Source organism: Zeus faber (genome assembly GCF_960531495.2).
Source record: "Zeus faber genome assembly, chromosome: 13".
In the NCBI taxonomy this organism is placed as follows: domain Eukaryota; kingdom Metazoa; phylum Chordata; class Actinopteri; order Zeiformes; family Zeidae; genus Zeus; species Zeus faber.
The window spans coordinates 14,892,984-14,912,757 of NC_137198.1; the positions used below are offsets into that span (position 1 = coordinate 14,892,984).

Here is a 19,774-nt window from a genome sequence, read left to right on the forward strand (position 1 = left end):
GGGGGGTGGGGGTGGGTGGGGGTGGGGGTGGGTGGGGGAATTCCTTACGACAGCCGCGGAGTCGCACTGTGAAACATCTTCCTCAACAACTCAGGTCTGGAGTCCGGAGGAGGGTCCGAGGGCTCCACTGATGCATCTCCCACAAACACACACACACACACACACACACACACATAGACACACACACACACACACACACACGCACACGAACGCACGCACGCGCACGTTCATGCACGCGCGCACTCACACACTCGCACGCACGCACGCACACACACGCCGGCTGGATGTTTTATGGAGGAACAGCAGTCATCATTGCAAAAGTGCACCCATCACATGATGCACAGCCCTGGTCATCTCGGCTTCCCCCTCCCTGCGTGGAAAAATTATCCCCCACCTCCTCCCTCCCTCCTCCCAACGTCCGTCAAGCAAAGAAGGAGATGAAGAAGAAGAAGAAGAAGAGGAAGAAGAAGAAGAAGAAGAAGAAACGTGGAAGTGTGGAAGGGCTCCAGTTTCCACCGTGCGTGGAGGGAGTCTGGGAGGAGGAAGGCTTCATGGAGCGAGTTAAAGTAAGCCAGGAGAGAGGGAGAGAGAGAGAGAGAGAGAGAGAGAGAGAGAGAGCGAGAGAGGGGGGGTGGGGGTTGGGGGTGGAGGGATAGGGGGAGAGAGGTGGAGAGATAAGGCAGAGGGGAGAGAGAGAGAAAGAGAGGGATGGAGATGGAGATGGGGGCGGAGGGATAGGGGGAGAGGAGATTGGGGAGATGAGGGAGAGAGGGATGGAGGGAGAGGGGGGCGGGGGGCGAGGGGGAGGGCGAGATGAGAGATGCGGGAGAGAGAAAGGGAGAGGGGAGAGAGGGAGGGGGGGGGAGAGGGAGTGGGGAGAGGGATGGAGAGATAAGGGAAAGTGGAGAGAGATAGAGATGGCGGGGGAGGGGGTGGAGGGGGAGGGGAGGGAGATGGAGAGATGGGGAGAGAGGGAGCGATGGAGTGATCGGAGACAATAAGTGCAACATTGAAATGTTTCTGTTTCAACTTTAGGTTATCTTTTTTGTTGTTATACTCCAGGCATACCTGGTGTTCAACAGGGATAATGAAACCAATGAAGATATAGTTATTAACACACCAGTTTTTATTATTATTATTATATAATAATAATAATAATAATAATAATAATAATAATAATAATAATAATACAATTAGTGCTTCAAATGTTCACCACTATTTCTTCTCGCCTTTGTGGAGTGGAAGGTAAGACCGGGAGTAGACCGCGAAGAACCTGACTGCAAAGGGTTGCTTGTGAGGGAGTTGCATAATAATGTTGTTGCCGTTCACTAGGGGCAGTTATGAAAGTATCCCACAGTCCACAGTGATGCGCGGTGCACCAGAACGCCAGTGTGACCCTCTCTGAGCGCCCCCCCCCCCACCCCCCGCCACCGAGCTCAAATCGGAGAGTTAAGGTTTGCAGACTCCCTTTTTTTTGCCTCGACAGCCAACGTTTCCTGTTGTTTGACTTATATGGTAAAAGGGCGCGTTGGACAGAGACAAGACAAGCCAGAAAAACCTGGATTATATGCTACCTATATTAGGCACTGGCTGGGGGGGGGGGGGGGGGGGGGAGCATGAGCAAGGAAAACATTGCCAGGTGTTTTCTTTTTTATTTTTTTTATTTATTACAAGTCAAATCACGGTTGGCTCTTGGCTCATGGCTCTTGGCCCATTCACCATTCGTATATATCTGACTATTTTTACGTTGTATTTTATTTTTTTATTTTCACCTGACCCTTTTATTTTATCTATTTAATATTTGTATGACCTTTCTTCCCCCCCACCTCGACGTGCAAATGACTTGAGTGGGAATGTACGTGGGAATTACAATCGGCAGGGCTCAACCTGGCAGCCGTTCTTACTGTAAGAGCCGGCGACGGACCAACACGTGGGAGCGTTACAGTATCTTTCGGAGTATTATCTTCAGCATCTGCACAGAGTCACTCGCAGACAGTGACTTCCGACGGATTCCGGTCGTGACAAACTCCATGAATAGCAAAATAACATGAAAGGCCTTAAAAAAAAAAAAAAAAGTGTGTGATCCTTGAATGAATCTTCACACGATAACGCTTTCAAACTATTTCCATCCACCCCACAAAGAACCCTAAATAGCCGTGTGGTATTTAAAGACGCGCTATATTAGGAGCAATTATATTTAGAATTAAGCCATAATCACATCCACTGGGGGGGAGGGAGGAGGGGTAGAAATAGGTCTGTCATCATCAGATGTTGGCGTGGTGTTTTATTGATCCCCCCCCCCACCCCCCTCGGGGAGATTTAATTCGGATTTAACGGAGGATCTTGCTCGGAGACGTCTCCCAGCCGACGCTTGACATGCCCCGGATCCTGAGTCCTCCATCTGTGGGAAGATCTTCCTACTCGCTAAGCTCATCCGCCGCCCCTGTGCATCTATCACCCTGCGATATTGTCACACTTAATCCGAATATGCAACAAAAATAAGAAAATAAATAATAAAAAGCCAGAGGGGGTTAGATGCCATTAAAAAAAAACAAAAAAAAAACCCAACAAATCTCCCCGTACGGTGAACGGTGGAAGCGGCAGCGGTTGTGCGGTTTTAACCCCCGTTCGAGGAACGCAGTCTTTCGCCGTTGTTGGGTGAAATGAGCGTAAACGCATTCAACAAGTGACTGGACGTAAACCATCGAAATAATATCTATCGCAGGTGTCTGAAATACTTGTCCGGCCACGACGGGGCCTTGGCCGCTCAACCGCAGTTTTCCCCTCGGCACGGGCAAGCGGAGCGGCCCCCTCCCCCCCAACCCCCCCCGGGCCCCTGGAGAAGTAGCTGCCCGCCGTTGACGTATGGGCCGCCAGGCGGTCCGGCTCCTCCATCCTGTCCTCCAGTCTATCCCCACTATCGATTATCTGACCGGAGAGAGAAGCGCTGCATCCTCCGTTTTCTTTCCTGCTGCCTAAACTGATTCCAGCAACTGCTGACAAAGTCGGGCCGCGGCACGCGAAAAAAAACAACAACAACCAAAAACGGCGTTTTGGGGACACTTCAGGGGCGGAGGGCGAGAGGCCGACGGGCGTCCATCCACGCCTCACCTCCGGCTTTCACGGTTATGCGGCGGGGAACAGGTGGGGAACAGGTGAAGCCGTTGATTATATCTCACCCGTCGATTATATCTCAACGAAGACACACGACAAAAACCTTGAGAGGTGATTGTGATCCTCAGCAGGGATTAAATCAACACAATTTCGCTTTATTATCTGGGCGGCATCTATGATCGTCTTAAAAGTCAAAATGGCAAAGTTTGCAGTGGAGATACATTGCCATCTAGTGGATCAGACTGCCCTCATGTGACACTGAAAATGCAAAACGCTGTGGAACACAAACACAAAATCATGGGAGTAGATGTAAATGTGTGTATATCGTGACTATATAGATATTTCAAATCTTCGGCTTCACATTTGAAAATGTGCGCTCTGAGCACACAGATTTTTGAATGTGGAGCCGTATTTGTAAATGCAAAATCATAAGCTGGAAACCCGTGGAAATATCTCATTTGCAAAAAAATAACTTAGATGTAAATAAGCAATGTGTACTGATATTTCTGAACATGGGATATATTTGTGAACGTGTATACATTTCATTCAATATGTATTTCATTTGATGGGTGTCTCCCCTCTATCTATAAATACATTAAAAAAATGCAGTTACTAAATATTCACCCTTACTAATCTGTGTCACTTTCCCTGGGCATCCCAATTTGTACCTGTGTGCCACTTTTCCAAATAGAAACGTATCCTATTTCTGAGCACCGGTGTGATTGCATAACTTAAATACTTTTTTCTCTTGCTGGCATAACCAAAATAGGTGTCTCAAACCACGTGGTAAAATACATCAGAAAACAAAAAGTAACATCTGACTTTTCTGGTTGATGACCACCATCAAGTTGTTCCCTCCACATTTTAAGTTCTTCCTCCACCCCTGCACAGACATTACACAGAAGAGCTGTAACAGCCAGATAGAGAAGTGGAGTTATTTGCATGATGGTGCAACTTTTAGTTACACTATAGAGTGAGTGCGTGTTATGGTCAATATACAGTATGCACTGTAACGCATTCGACTTTGTAGTAGACTTGATGTGATGCAGGTAAACTCAGGATTCCGTGGGCTATGAACTAACCGGCAATGAATCTGAAATGATGCAAAGTTTCCTCATTCATTCCTTCATCTTCTGATTTGGCATACAGACAGGGGCTCGGGGTGGGATTTATTGCTGCCACTACGCTTCCTCCCCTTTTCTCTCCACTTCTCCGTCACATCAAAAGCCGGTCGGTGGGGTGACAGGCCAGGGGAAGGGAGGACCATTGTTAATTGGCCTTTTGTGCCAAACAGGGAGGTGAAGGGGACAAGAGGAGAGGAGGACAATAGGGCCCCGGTGCCTCTTCACAGCGTGAGGGATGGATTTGCATGGCTCTTACAGAAAGACAGAGGAGGATAATAATCAATCACGGAGACTAAGTGGACAATGAAATTGTAAATTGATTAGCTTTTGTTTTATATAGTGGTTGTCTGTGTGGCTATGCAGGTTTCCTACTGCGTTGCTTCAAACAGGAGTTATAACTTAAGCAATATTCAAGGCACCATAACTCAAAGATCGAGTACTAGAAGCATTTGTCTGTCTGTCTGTCTGTCTGTCTGTCTGTCTGTCTGTCTGTCTGTCTGTCTGTCTGTCTGTCCATCCACCCTGCAATGTTTTTTTCCTGACCAGTTAGTAGGTCTATTTAGAAAACCTATAAGCCACTGGTCACTTGATATACTGACATTTTAAAGGTCCACTTTATCCATCCATTCATCCATCCATCCATCCATCCATCCATCCATCCATCCACCAGCCTCAAATTCACCCATCCACCGACCCATTCATCCACCCATCCATTCATCCATCCATCATCCATCCACTCATCCACCTATCCTTCCATCCATCAATCCATCTAACCTATAAGCCATTGGTCACTTGATATACTGACATTTTAAAGGTCCACACTATCCATCCGTTCATCCATCCTTCCATACATCCACCCATCCATCCATCCGTCATCCATCTATCTATCCATCCATCCATCCATTCATCATCCTTCAATTCGTCCATCCATCCATCCTTCCATCCATCCTCTCACCATCCATTCATCCATCCATCCATCCTCCCTTCCTTCTTTCCATCATCCATCCATCCATTAATCCACTCATCAATCCAACCTTTAAGCCACTGGTCCCTTGATGTACTGACATTTTAAAGGTCCACATTATCGACCCATTCATTCATCCATCCATCCACCCTCCCATTCATCCATCCATCCACCATTCCATCCTTCAATCCATCCATCCATCCATCCATTCAACCAGCCATCCATCTATACATCATCCTTAAATCCATCCATCCATCCATCCATCCATTCATTCATTCATTCATTCATTCATTCATTCATTCATTCATTCATTCATCCATCCATCCATCCATCCACCCATCCTTTCATCCATTCATTCTGCAATGTTTTTCCCCCCTGACCAGCCAGATAAATGACCTCCAGCCTCAGACCGCTTGTGATATTCTGACATTTTAAATATCCAGGTTGAACATTTTATTCCGCTTTGAGCGACAACGCGTGTGTGCAGCAGCGGGTGTGCAGGCACGCGGTGTGGGTTACTCACCGGACAAACACTGTCTCCTCACATCTGAGCCGAGCAGCACCTTGGGTTATACTCCTTTTCCCACTTCAATAAGGGGATGGAGCTCAATTAGCATTTCACAAGTCCCCCCGCGCCTCCTCCGCGCTGCTTTTCTCTGGGGATTGTCCTGTTTGGGGCTCTTGTTGGCGTTGGCAGGGTGACAGTATTCGAGTGTGCAAACTTGTGCTATTGTCCGGAGGGCCGGAGGGAGCCATGGAGACCCCATAATATGACACAGGAAAATGTTTGCTGATGGCAATTCTATGGGCTTTGTCCGACTCTTTCTCCTTCATGACGACTCGATTTAAGTCTCTAAATGTTTGACTACAAATGCAGGAGTGCTATCCAGCTCCTTCCCCCTTTGTCCCGCCGGGTTTGAATGAGTAATTCAGCTTTTGTGTCGCTCGATTGAGGGGGCAAACAGAAAGACAAGATTCTTGAGCGTCCAGACCCCTTTCCATGGTTATGCACCCTTTAGATCCCCCTTCTCACCCAGTTCCACCCCTTCCAACCCCCCCCCCCAACCCCCTCCCAAAACAAAGCAAAATTAAGAAACTGGAAGTTATGTTTTTTCATTTGCAAGTTGAGGGCTATTCTAAGTGTTTTGAGGGTCTTTAGTGGGGTTTAAAACAAAAATCAGAATGTTAAAAATAAATATTGCATCCCCTTCAGCTGCTGATCTCCATGACAACAATTTGCATCGGTGAAGAATTGGATACCGGGGCGCTGGGAGGCTGATTGGGGAGCATTGTGAGGGGTCTGGGGGTCGCACGCTGATTGGTGCACGGAACCAGCACCATAACTACAAGGAGTTTATATTCATTCAACTTGTTGAAGTGCTCACACTGCAGCCCGGGGAGAGTCTGTGCACAGAGGAGGAAGCCTCCACTGGTGAGTATGGGTTTATTTAATCAAATATCCAGGATGGCGCCTAATTTTGGATTAACTCTAATATTTCCTATATTTGTTATTTTTCCTCAGATCTTCTTGGTGGACAGCATGCTGTGACTTGGAGGCATTCCGCCAAAGCTTTTTTTTTGTGGGGGGGAAATGGCAAATTCAGACAGCGAGGTGAAAACCTTATTGAATTTTGTTAATTTGGCATCCAGTGACATCAAGGCGGCTCTGGACAAGTCAGCCCCCTGCAGACGCTCCGTGGATCACAGAAAGTACCTGCAGAAGCAGCTTAAACGCTTTTCTCACAAATACTCCAGATGCCACACGCACAGGGCTGCAGAGCGCTGCTCCAAACCCATGGGGATTATTGGCCAGGGCATGAAGATCTCAGAGAGTACCAGTTTGGACAGACACAATGTGGAAAATACCAGGACCACTGCTGGAGGAGACATCTGCAAAGAGGAGCAGCTGCCCATGAGGAAACGCCAATTACCGGCATCATTTTGGGAGGAACCTAAGTTGACCAAAATTAAAAGAGACCCTTTGCATCTTGGATTGAAAAAGAACCCAGTCGCAACCGACGCCTGTGAAAAAGAGAGATGGAAACTAGTTCATGGTGATGCGAATGCAGCCAGTACAGCTTCAAGTCGACACAGCGCTTCTCACAGAGAGACGGTGAAACTGGACACGATGGCGTCACGCCAAGTGGGTCTGTGCGAGTTCTGTCCGTTTCAGCACCAGGGACACCAGGTGATGCAGAGTCACCTGGTTGTCCCCCATCCGCCCCTGGTGTTCTGGGGCAAAGCGGCTGGCTCTCAAACCGAGATATCTGAACATCACTACGGACAGAAGGTTCACAGACATGTCGTTGTCAAGCCCATACCCACCAAGCCAGCCGCACCGTCATCCATTTTCAGTGTTTTTGGCTTCATCTAATTACTAATATGTCACATCCAGTCATACCAAGTATGTAAATAGGTTAACAGTCATGTTTTACCCAGCCAAATCAAATGTCTATTTCAGCATTTTAGGATGAGATGTTTCTCTTGAGCACTTATTAGAATTCTTGAAATGTTGCTGTTGTTATTGTTTACAAGCGTCCTAGAATGAATTTTGCACTTCCCAGTAAAAGGAGCGACATTGACATTTAGACACGCTTCTGTTTGAAGGACCCAAATCATGATGAATCTGTGAGTTATAGGTCGAGTTTACTTTTCTAGTTGGGAGACTATAGAAAGTCTGACATGTTTCTTTGTCAAAATAATACTGGAACACTTGAAACAATGGCATTCAATTAAAAATAAAAAATGTTTTACACATTTGTAACAAACTCCTTTGGTCTTCCGAAACCTTAATCCTTGATGCAGTTTTTGGTTGGGTCACTGCTTTAGCGACAGATGCAAAGCATTGTTATCACAACACAAATATATTTAATAACATAATATACTGTGGATACAAGCACAGATAGTACAAAAAAACAGCAACTGTACATATGCCAGAAAACCAGTCCAAAACAAAACACAAATAAACCAATATACTCTGTACTTTATATCTTCTTTCATTTTTTGCAGTCTGTCTTCGTCTAATCCATATTTGGACTTGGCTGGTGCTGGGTTGTTCAACTCAAGCGGCCAAAGTGAGGTAACGGATTAGTCTGCTAGGCAGGGGAAGGCTTTTGAGAGATCTCAGTCTGTGCCTCCTCATCTGCTCGCAGATCTTTACTCTGCAGAGGTGCAGCAGCGGACGAGGTGACACTAAAGAAACCAAAAGGGGGTTTATTATGTTTGTATTCATATATTAGGCTTGTCCTCGTGTATATTATGCGTCTAAGAGACACGGACAGGGATAGTGTAGGTGTGTATTAAAGAGAAAGAGATAGAGAGTATCACATGTTACCGAGGCATGAGCCTTTGTCTTACTACTTACATGTCTTCCTCTTCACGGCCTGCCATTCCTCTCGGCTGTCCAGGAGCTCCGTGAGCCTGGCGCACAGCTGAACATGCCCGACATAGTCCAGCATCAAGTCTATAATGGGTCCTGCCCAGTCATGCACGGCCAAAGTTGAAAGCCACTCACAGAACTGCGGATCGAAAGAAGAGAATTTAGCACCATCGCTGTCAAGTCACATAGATAAAACGTGTTATAAGTCCTACAAATATAAGCTTCAAGATCTAAAATGCAATTACATTTTTCTTTGTTGATTATGAATAATACGGTAATAAGGTTGTTGCCCATTAATCACACCTGTGTCACTTTTGTTGAGGGCTCTTTGCAGGTTAAAGCAGGAATGCTATCGTTATGCAGAACAGAGTATCCGTTGCCGTTGCCAGTACTTGAATGGGACCCAGTGCAGGCGGGGTGCGGGGTGTCGCCATACGTGCAGGTGAAGCAGGCCAATGCATTGCAGCCATTATCCAAAAGGCACTTGAGTACGGGCAGATTGTTCGTGCACAGTGCAATAGCTCCCGGGAAGGTCGTAGGGTATGCAGGGATGCTGACGTTGACATCAGCCCCGTTCTCCAGCAGCAAGGAGACAGTGCTGACGCAGCCCTGCCTTACTGCCAGTAGTAAAGGGCTGACTGGGTCCAGGCTGAGACTTGCGCCAGCTCTCAGCAACAGTTTTGCTGTCTTCGTGCTGCCATTGGCAATAGCGAAGAACAGTGGGGTTGTGCGTCGATCAGCGTACTGGACGGAGCGTTCATGGGACAGGAGGGCATTGACATCGGCACCTGTCCTGAGCAGCACAGCTGCCACGGCGTGCCTGTTGCGCTCTGCTGCCAGGTGCAGGGGGCTGATCCAACTGTGGCGGAGCCTGGCGCGACTCGTCACTGGGACAAGCAGGGACACAATCCTAAGCATAAGAACACGAGAGACTGTGTGAATTAAGTTAGAAAAAAGGACACTACATTGCTACATTGGTACAGCTGGCTCAGCATTTATTTTCTTAAAAATAGAGGTATATGAATGCACTCTACAGTAAAATGACAACTATTTGTATCATAACTTACTCATGGTGTCCATTTTGGGCAGCTATATGCAGAGGCAGCAATCCTGAGTTATTGGGTTTGTTGGCATCTGCATTTTTAGCAAGCAGCTCGTCTACGATCTCTTTGTGTCCATTTCTACTAGACTCGTACAGGGCTGTCTCACCATCGCATGTCTGCATGTTCACGTCAGCACCTAAAGTAAACACTCTATTACCATTCACTAGCATACGATCAAATAGGTTGATTTCCAGTGGGAAGTAGTAAGATCTACCTTTTGCAAGGAGGTAACGCAGGGCCTTCAACTGCCCTCGCTGAGCCGCCACAGTTAGTGGTGTGATGCTGTAGGTATTAGGTGGGTTGATGACAGCCCCAGCTCTCAGGAGCAGGTCACAGATTTCGGTGTTGTCCCTGGATACGGCCTGGTGAAGGGCCGTCCAGCCCTGGCCGCACCGCTGGTTCACCGTGGCACCAAAGGAGAGGATGGCGTTCACCATTGCCACGCTCTCCCGCTCACACGCTGTCATACAACCGTGATAAACACTAATTATACACCAGCGGTCAAACACATAATAGCATACGTTTTATAGTTACTCCCCTGTGTGAAGACGAAAAAAAGAACATGCATTCCACAGCTTTACCTTTGTATAAGGGGGTGTCTTTACTTTTGCTGCAGATGTCGGGGTCTGCGCCTGCCTCCAGCAGACACTGCACGCAGAACAGGTGCTCACGGGACACAGCGAGCAGCACAGCGGTCTGCTCCTGCAGGGTGCGCTTGTCCACTGCAGCAGGGTGGGCTATAGGGGAGCAAATATAGACAGTACCTATACAATGCATTTAGCCATTTGCGCTTTCAAATTTGCGCACCCGTATGCAAGGGTCATCTCTTCTCGAAACACAACGCGCTGCTGTTCGTACCCCTGAGCAGTTTCTTCAGGACCTCTGCTTCTCCACAATAGGCGGCCTCGTGCAATGGTATCCAACCGTCTTTGTTTTCCTTCATCAGGCTGCACGGAAGAGCCACTGCCAGATCATCCACCGCCTTTGCGTCTCCCCTCCTAATGGCAACGACCACTGGATCAACATCCCTAGATTAAACAAAAAATAAAAAATAAAAAAATGCTAACGTTTTAGCATATTATATATTATGCATGGAGCTACAATTGAAAAGCTATAGGACACTATCATGCCAAACATATCTCTGCCTATGCTCATTATGGGGGTGAATGTGATAGTAGATTTATTTCCAGGTATTTCTAGCTAGGACTAATTAAGAAAAGCAACGCACCACATAATAAAAATAAAAATAAAAATAAAAATAAAAATAAAAATAAAAATAAAAATAAAAATAATAAAAATAATAATAATAACAATAATAATAATAATAATAATAATAATAATAATAATAATAATGCACTGACACAGTGGACACCGACATGCAGAGGCTGTAGTAACTGTCAGTGGAACAAAGGACTCACTCCGGCGGTGCGTCGCTCTGCAGAGCCTCCTCGCCCGCTTTGCCGTCGCCTCCCGTCGCTCCGCACAGAGCGGCCCCGCGTCTACTCCCCACGTTGCGTAATTGCGATAGGTACTCGGAGTAACTAAATTTCGTCATTGCAACGGCCGCGTTCCCTCAAATGTGCGCTGGCGACGGGCGGCGGTGGTGGTGGAGGGAAGGGGGGGGGGCGCCTCTGCTGCGCGTTCCGAGATTATTTTGGGGTTTGAGATTGTCACGCGTGCGTGGGTGGGGTTGTCGATCCATATATGTCAACACAACACCAGATCCACAGCGTTAAAGATGAAGGGGTCTGTTTGTTTTCAACGATAGGTCTATCAGAAAAAAAGCATCGCTCGAGCACGACTGCTAGGGCCGTGTTAACGGTGTTAAAGACACGGACAAAATGAAAGGGATAAAACGTCGATGTTATCTATTCCAGTGGTTTCCAACATGGGGTCCCCTCCCAGGGGCCCTTCAAGAGGTCCCAGTGGGTCAACAGTAAAACGAGGGGGGGGGGGGGGGGGGGTATAGCGGTTTGGAAAACATTTCAGCAAATTGGGGGTCCTTGATTTGGTAGAGGTGGAGAACAACTGCACGACACCAAGCCACAGAAAGGGCTTTATAGATGAGCGAAGGTATTCTAACCTCTGTGTGTTCAGCCTGACATTGACGGCATAGGTGGGTTTTTCGTTGGCCTACAGATCGAAACCGGATTTCACAAGACTGTTATAAACGGAGTAGACGGAGCAGGCTAAAGATTTTTGACATGGACATAAAGAGAAGTCGATGTCATCTATCTGGTTAGTATTTGGGGGGGGGGGGGGTAGAGAAGCACGCACACATGCACGCACACACACACACACACACACACACACACAGGGGGTGGGGTGTTAGATTGTTGATAGGTTGTAGATATGAGGCCAAGTGTCCTGGATTGTCCGATTACGAGACCCCAGACAAGCGTTCGAGAGAATGTTTTATTTTGTGAGACGTTTTTAGCATTTATGTTGTGAAATGCATCAAAAAGCTCAGGAGGAGCGAGACGCTTTTGTTTCAGCCATGAAGTGCACTTAGCAACCAAACAGTTTCTGGTTCCAATACTTCCTATTTTGGACTGTGGTTCAATCAGACATTGCTGTTATTTTAAAATAAAGGGAGAACATATACACAAGAGAGAGAGAGAGAGAGAGAGAGAGAGAGAGAGAGAGAGAGACAGAGAGAGAGAGCGGGTGAGAGAGATGGCGAGAGAGAGAGAGAGAGAGAGAGAGAGAGAGAGAGAGGGCGAGAGAGGCGGCGAGAGAGAGAGCGAGAGAGAGAGAGAGAGAACTTGAGGTGACACCTCCTTACCTAAAAGCGGTTGGTGTTGGCCTGGCTAATGGAGAGGGAGTCTCAGAATAGGCGGCGGGCCTGTCATTGTTATCAGTGTTGAGTCTCTGGTAAAGCGTCCTGGAGCCGTTTGCCCGTAGCATCACAGAGGAAGGCATCTTGACCAATTTGAGAACCCGGACATCTGACAGCTAGTTGTTATTGTTTTCTCAGCCAAGAGGTATTTTTAACCACAGTGCGGACACCTCGGCATTTGTAGAAGAGCGTGTCGTTTCCAATAAAAAAAAAGCCTTTCTAAAGTCCCAGTCTCTCGCTCCCTTTCCTCTCTCTCTCTCTCTCTCTCTCTCTCTCTCTCTCTCCCCCTCTCTCTCTCTCTCACACACACACACACACACACACACACACACACACCCCCACACACACACACCCAAACAGAGGATTTTTGCACGTGCAGGCTGATTTGAAAGATTAGAATGCAGCACGACCAGACCACAGAGAGCAGCCGCTACGTGCAGTTGTGGAGCTGGATACCTTTTAAGGAGATGTTCCACTTGATTCTGCAGCTGCAGGGGCTGCTCGGATGGGATGTCTGGTCCAGAGATACAGTTAGGGTTGGGGAGGGTTGTAAAAGAATCACACATATACAACTTGGGGTAGAGGCAAATGGTTGTATATTGTTCCATGACTCATACAATTGAATTATGAAGGAAAACACTGTGGCTCCATTCACACTTAGATGATCACACACACACACACACACACACACACAACACACACACACACACACACACACACACACACACACACACCACGTTTTTTCTATTCAGGCCAAATGAACAAGGTTTTTTATTGATTATAGGTGAGGTGAAGTTTTCCAAAGGAACAGTTTCAAACCAGTTTACACAACTCTGGTGCAAATATATGGATAGTTAGAATATAGTTTCGATAGATAAGATAGAAAGGAAAGCCAGGCTAAGAATTATTATGAAACAAACGAGACATTAAAAATAGAATTATTGTTTTTTGTCCAGAACAAGTCCTTCAGCATAGCTCTTTATAACTGGATGAACTAGTTTGTATACTTTGGTGCTAAGATAATTGAGAGTTTAAGTTGTGTTTTTTTACAGTGCTGCGAATGTAAAAAAGAAACCTGTTGAAAAATATGGTATTATTTATTTGTGTGTTGGCTTGTTTGTTTGTTTAGTTATTTATTTATTTACTTGTTTGTTTATTTATTTCATTTATTAATTGGTTTGTTTAATTGCTTGTTTAGTTATTTATCTATTTATTTATACATTTACGTTTTGGTTTGTTTTATTTATTTATTTGCTTGTTTATTCATATATTTCTATATTTTTATTTATTTGTTTATTTATTTATTTTGTTTATTTATTTTATTTATCTTTTTTAAATTGTATTTATTTATTAGTTTGTTTTTTTGTTTAGTTCGTTATTTGTCTATTTATTTAAGTTTTGGTTTATTTGTTTTATTTATTTATCTGTTTATTCATTTTGTTTGTTTGTTTATTTATGTTATTTATATATTTATTGATTTAATTTATTTATTTGTTTGTTTATGTATTTATTTCACATTCTATTTGTATTTTCGTATTTGTCTTTTATAGCCTTGACACCAATTGAAAACAGTGACGAAGTACTGTGAAATAAAAGTAAAATAGTATAATCGGTCTATAAACCATTTGGAAATTATTTGGGGAAATGAGAGCAAATTATTTAAGTTTTGTTCGCAGTATCATGTATCGATCATTAAGTTTAAGGACTTGTCCTTTTTTTTAATCTCATTTCTATGCCTCCCGTTTCGTCAATGGAACAGAACGCCTCCCAGTGGTTGCTACGGCAACGGGACAACGCTTCGGTGCGTTCCCCGCTGCCTTGCCTCCGTTTCCTGGGTAACGGGAACACACATTCAGGGAGACACCCGGAAAGACCCTGGTCAAGAGAATTGTCTCAATCGAGCAGTTTTAACTAAGTGACTAATTATTTTGGACTTATTTTGGACTTGGACAGGGTTGTTTTTCTGCTCCGGGATTACAGAGAAAACAAAATAATAATAGAAAACATGGAGAATGTCTCTCTCCCATACTTACAGAAAGGCGATACTCGCCTAGAACTCACTGTGGAAAATAGAATAAGGAACATTTTTGTAACGCAGGCTGAAGAAACCAGGTAGGGATGGATATTTTTACATGCATTGTACACTATGACGGAGAGAAGGAATCCTATTCACATGCTGTAGTCCTCCAACAGTTGTTGTTGTTGTCCCTCCACCTGTTAGATGTTGTACAAAACTATTATTTTGGATGCAAAAAGCTTTCGACCAATGATTCGATAATCAGGTGCGCCACATTGCTGTTCCTAATCGTTCATTTTTTTGGCCCAACCTAGAGAGGAAGAAAATGTCAATTACATCCCTGTCATAACAGAGGTAAGTTAACACCGTAGATCACATGAACCATGGCAAACAAATGGAGATGAATGGTTGTGAATCTTTAATAACAGCCCGATTAGCAACTCTTTACGTCTACAATAACAATTTGTTTTTCTCTATCTTGTCCCGCTCTGGGCTCCTGACGAGATGGGGGTGTTAAGCGTTTTGGGTTTTTTTTTCGCGCAGACCGCCAGCAGAGTTCTAGAGACGGGGGTGAACACCCTGCAGAAGACCCTGGTTCTGAAAAAGCAGGTCGAGTTGGGAGAGGTGGAGCGGCTGCTGGAGCTCAAACGCCAAGAGTTCAGGGGCCACATGAAGGCCTTCGCTCAGCGAGCCGAGCAACTGGAGCTGAAACAACGGGAGGTGGGTCGCGCATGAAGTATCGCCCTTCACGGGTGTCCGAGAGACGTTGGGATTGACGCCCGCCGCATGCACACGGATCTCAGTCCGTGCGACCCCCACGTGTTGTTGTTGTTGTTGTTGTCGTTGTTGTTGTTGCCCGTACGACGTTGGGTGTTTGCGTTTTTCACCCAGACCCAGGATAAAGCGAAGAGGTTCGAACGGTTTGTTCAGGACAACGAGGCGAAACGGCGCCGCGCCTTGAAGAAGTACCAAGTCACCAAAGAGCAAAACTACCTGAAGCAGCGCGAGATAGAAGATCTAACAGGGCAGCTTAAGAAACTTCAAGTCAGGTAGGGAAGCAGGCTGTAAGTCCACACGCGTCTCCCTCCTCCCTGGTTCATTTACACATTACTCCCTGGTCCATTACTCCATTTTGGTCCATTTTGGAATGACCAAATTGTGAAGGTTTTAAACTTGTATAACATCTCACTCCGTAGACAAAAAGAACTAAAACGAAGAGTCGCAAAATACAAAATATATGAGAACTACTTGATGAGAATGATAGATTATATACCTGCGGGTAAGTTCATTTCCATTCATCGTTATTCATTTGTAGAAATGTGTCTGTTAATTTCATCTCAGCCATTGATTACGTTGAATTGAACAATACTGAATTGTGTATAATCCCGTTCAGATTACATTGAGAACGGGACGGATTCTTTGGTGATGCCGATCATTCGTCGCCACGAGACCCTGTCCATCACCAACCAGGGCCTGGTGCAAAGCGGGGGAGAGCTGGAGGAGCAGCTGGAAAGGGGTCACCGGCAACTGAAGATGCTGAAGCAGAAGCACATCACCAACCAGCTGGTTAGACGTTGCTCACCGTAATAACTCAGGGGTTTTTGGTTTTTTTTGTCTGTAGATAAAAAAAGAACATTTCAAGTTTTAACAGCCGGTTATACTTTTTAATCTATGACCGTGTGGGCAGATGGCCAACAAGGAACTGTCTGAACTCCAGAGTGAGTGGGATGTTTTGAAGGAGCAGAATAAACGGCGAGAAATCAACATGCTTATGGACCAAGGACAGCTGAGAGACAAGGTGTCATTTTTTTTTTTTTAAACAGGAAAAAAATCGACTCAAAAACGGGTTTAAGGCGATATCCAAATTAGATTTTACCATGACAATATTCTCTTACCTTGCCTTGTAGGCTGAAGAACTGGCAAGCTTGCTTTTGGCCATGAAGAACCTTGGAGAGCAGTGCTTTTTACAAAGTTATGGACCTTTGGGCGAGATGGACTTGTTGTCGATGATGGACATGGTGGAGGTAAAGTTCCCATTGAATAGTTCATACGCCAATGTTTTTTTTTGTTTAATTTTTAATTTAATAATCGATGAATATACTGCTATCATTTCAGGAGTACATTCTAGAGAAGGCCGACACAGAGAAGAAAGCAATAAAACTTCTGGAGTGTGGCTCTCCGTTGACAAGCAGCACAGATTCATCCCTCAGAAAAGACGCAGAGTCATTGAAAAAGATCAACAATAAAACACAACTTAAAAGTCAGAGTAAAGCCAGTCGCAAGAGCGGAATATCTACTTTTTAGAGTTCAGTCGACGGAGGCAGGTGAAACCTGGATTGATGGACAAAATATTTAAGGCCTTCTCTGTGGAACACTTTGTAATGGAAACGTACGTATTTTCCCCAATTGGGAGAATAAATGTCGCTGAATAAATCACAGAATCGATCGGAATAAACTTGGAATAAACATTAACATTTAACCTGTGGGTGTATGGGAAACGGTCAAAAGTATTAAATGATTTCGAAAGAAACACTTTGTGGTACTTGATCAATTACAATTTTTGTTTTGAAATGATTGGAGGAGGTCTGTGTCATATATATACACATAAATACATTTAAAAAAGCGAAAAACAAAATCAGATTTTCCTCAATCCACAAATGAATAATATGAATATTGAATAAAGCATTTTACAAATAAAGACTGCATCACTTATATGAGATTATCTCATATTTCATGTTTTATGGAACCAGATTATTCATTGTATTAAATGACACAACATTAACACGCTTACACACACTCATTATTTGTGGATGGAGAAATATATTTAAGTTTGTTCTTTTGCATTGCAATCTACAGATTTGCCGAGTGTAGTAATACTATTTTTTCCCCATTTGCATTTATTACATCATGTATATGTTTGAATTGTGACACAGGATCCCTTCCATAATAACGTGTTATTGCCTTAATGCGCACTTCCCCTTTAACAGCACGTTTCCCCTTTAATGCTGCGTTCCACTGGAACCCTCGGAAATCGGTCGTTCCGAGCAGGTCGTCGCCACTTCAGAGCTAAATGTGTTCGATTTCCGCCGTTGGGAAAACAGAGGTCCGCGGTCAACTCGAGTGTTTGGCAAGATTGCGAATTCGACAAGCATCTGCCCGGGAGCTAAAACGACAGATTTTTTTTTTGTTGTTGTTTTTTTTCCAGGCCGAAGTTAAACGTGTCGTCTAATAAAACCCGCGCAGGCGGGATTCTGTTCGCCGTTAACGGCGTGTGCCGGCCCGCGACTGTGACGTCAGATCAGTCATCCCCGGTGAGCTCGGACCGGAGCCATCCGCCCCCGAAATTCCGGCTCCGATGGCCGTTCCCTCCTCACTGTCCTAAGGAGGTCTGAGTTTACAAAGTTCCGCTTCGACCGCAACGCGGCGTGAGGCGAGCAGGTGGCGGATGTAAACACACGGGCGGTAGCGCCAAATGAAAACAGTGACGTTCGTGGAGTAGGTGCGTTAGCGCGACTCTTAGGGCGTAGTCTGAAGTTGTTTTGTTTTTAACGCGGGTGTGCGTACATGTAACTGACTTTGCATGCCGCAAACCGACTGGGGCGCCGTCGAATTGCAGAATAAGAGAAGCGTAGCAGGCGGACAGGAATGCGCCAGGTATGTTGCTTCCCCCCCCCCCTTCTCTTCGGCTTTTACAGTCGACATTCCGAAGCCGCTCCACTTGACAGCGCGTTGCGTTTCTCCGCAGATGGAGCCACCCGTGTTGGTTTCCAGCATAGACGACATTTCCTCGCTGTTCCCCGGTCCGAGCCCGAGCTCCAAATACGAAGTAGGCTGCACTGCGGGTAGACCGGTCTCTTAAAAAAAACAAACACAAAAAAAAAGGGGGGGGGGGGGGGTCCTTTTGGTGCCTTACTACCTCGTGTGATTCGCAGGATCTGAGGAGCCAGTTTTCCTACGTGAGAAAAATCCGCGGGGATGGGAACTGCTTCTACAGAGCCTTCTGCTTCGCGTACCTGAGAACCATCCAGCAGAGTGACAGGCTTCTGCAGAGGTCAGTCGTCAGGCCATGCTGTGCTCAGCACCGCGCACCCGATTTCCGCGGATTTTATTTCCAAGAGTGTGTTTTCAATGGATCCGTCTCGTCTTGGTTCGCAGGTTCAGGGAAAGAATAGTTGAGAGTGCAAGAGACGTGGCGTCCGCAGGATTTGATTTGGATTCCTTCCAAGAACACCTGAATACAGTGAATTATGACCGGTTTTATTTGCATATGTACCATACATTTTAGGGCTGGCCAATTAACTTTACTTCTTAATTGGGGATACGATTTGAGTTAAAATGTTTTGTGTGGGTATAAGGCACTTTAAATTTGATCCTGAATAGCCTTGTGTTAAACCTGGTTTAAGATAGTTATAGAATGCCTGGCCACTAAGTAAATCTGTATTTTAAAGATTTGCTTAAGGCCAAACCAATTCAGGGAATATGTGCAGATTCAATTCTATCTCAAAGCAAGCACACGTTTATCTGGAAATGCAGTGACACCAGGCTCTCTCCTCCGAAGTTCCTAGACGTCGTGGAGAAATGCCATGCAGGCGAGCCGGAAGACACTCTGCTCAACCTCTTCAATGAACAGACGACATCTGACAGCCTGGTGCAATACCTTCGGCTGGTCACGTCAGCGTACCTCCAAAACCACGCAGACTTCTTCTGTAACTTTGTGGAGGCACCCAACCTAAAGATATACTGTAAAAAGGTAAGCAACAGTGTTGCAGCCCTCCTTTGATCGAGTTTCATGATAAGAGAATTAAAAAGAAAAAAAGGGTTAAGAATCTTTTTTCAGTCTGTATAATCTAAAACTATTTCCTTTAGGAAGTGGAGGCCATGTCAATGGAATGTGATCATGTAGGCATCCTGGCTCTAGCACAGGCTCTGGATGTCGGCATCCACATAGTTTCCATGGAGGGTGAAGATCAGCTGGTTCACCACATCATCCCAGAGGATGCCGAGCCCGCTCTGCATCTGCTCTACCACACTGCTCATTACGACATCCTCTACTAACGTGATGATCTGGGACATAAAACAATTGCTTTTCATGACATGATGTAATGTGACATCATATCAGGGAATATAACTTTGCACAATGGAAATATTATTTTGCACATTTAACCATAAAATGTGTTACAAATATGCATACATTGTTTTAAAAATTACTTGTATGAAAATGTTCAACATTACTT

The 19,774-nt window shown here is 45.3% G+C and overlaps 4 protein-coding genes across 4 annotated transcripts; 3 read left to right on the plus strand and 1 right to left on the minus strand.

Moving 5' to 3' along the window:
* Positions 1-6,793: 6,793 nt before the first annotated feature.
* LOC307238791 (protein FAM181A-like) lies at positions 6,794-7,576 on the plus strand (the record flags this gene model as incomplete). Its single annotated transcript, XM_080011934.1, has 1 exon — positions 6,794-7,576. One exon carries the CDS (start codon positions 6,794-6,796, stop codon positions 7,574-7,576), a length of 783 nt encoding a protein of 260 aa, XP_079868060.1.
* A 477-nt stretch (positions 7,577-8,053) lies between these two features.
* On the minus strand, positions 8,054-11,280 carry LOC307239284 (ankyrin repeat and SOCS box protein 2-like). The gene is made up of 8 exons (XM_080012632.1): positions 11,103-11,280; positions 10,543-10,712; positions 10,266-10,421; positions 9,899-10,144; positions 9,649-9,820; positions 8,885-9,491; positions 8,567-8,720; positions 8,054-8,394 (listed from the first exon to the last, which is right to left on the minus strand). Exons 1-8 carry the CDS (start codon positions 11,237-11,239, stop codon positions 8,264-8,266), a joined length of 1,773 nt encoding a protein of 590 aa, XP_079868758.1. The 5' UTR covers positions 11,240-11,280; the 3' UTR covers positions 8,054-8,263.
* Positions 11,281-14,528: 3,248 nt separating this feature from the next.
* On the plus strand, positions 14,529-17,969 carry ccdc197 (coiled-coil domain containing 197; the record flags this gene model as incomplete). Its single annotated transcript, XM_080012012.1, has 10 exons — positions 14,529-14,635; positions 14,855-14,894; positions 15,084-15,260; positions 15,432-15,589; positions 15,737-15,819; positions 15,934-16,106; positions 16,228-16,338; positions 16,448-16,564; positions 16,656-16,708; positions 17,924-17,969. 10 exons carry the CDS (start codon positions 14,529-14,531, stop codon positions 17,967-17,969), a joined length of 1,065 nt encoding a protein of 354 aa, XP_079868138.1.
* LOC307239561 (ubiquitin thioesterase OTUB2-like) lies at positions 17,621-19,758 on the plus strand. Its single transcript, XM_080012998.1, has 6 exons — positions 17,621-18,194; positions 18,286-18,366; positions 18,473-18,591; positions 18,696-18,780; positions 19,099-19,290; positions 19,407-19,758. The coding sequence occupies exons 1-6, from the start codon at positions 18,186-18,188 to the stop codon at positions 19,593-19,595; spliced, it is 675 nt and encodes a 224-aa protein (XP_079869124.1). The 5' UTR covers positions 17,621-18,185; the 3' UTR covers positions 19,596-19,758.
* Positions 19,759-19,774: the final 16 nt, after the last annotated feature.

Coding starts and splice junctions, on each gene's coding strand:
- LOC307239561 (XM_080012998.1), top strand. Junction 18,367..18,472: donor GCCCGAGCTCCAAATACGAA/GTAGGCTGCACT, acceptor TGTGATTCGCAG/GATCTGAGGAGCCAGTTTTC. Junction 18,781..19,098: donor TCCAAGAACACCTGAATACA/GTGAATTATGAC, acceptor TCTCCTCCGAAG/TTCCTAGACGTCGTGGAGAA.
- LOC307239284 (XM_080012632.1), bottom strand. CDS start 11,239: ATGACGAAATTTAGTTACTCCGAGTACCTATCGCAATTACGCAACGTG. Junction 9,492..9,648: donor GCCCAAAATGGACACCATGA/GTAAGTTATGAT, acceptor TCTTATGCTTAG/GATTGTGTCCCTGCTTGTCC. Junction 8,395..8,566: donor GGCCGTGAAGAGGAAGACAT/GTAAGTAGTAAG, acceptor TGGTTTCTTTAG/TGTCACCTCGTCCGCTGCTG.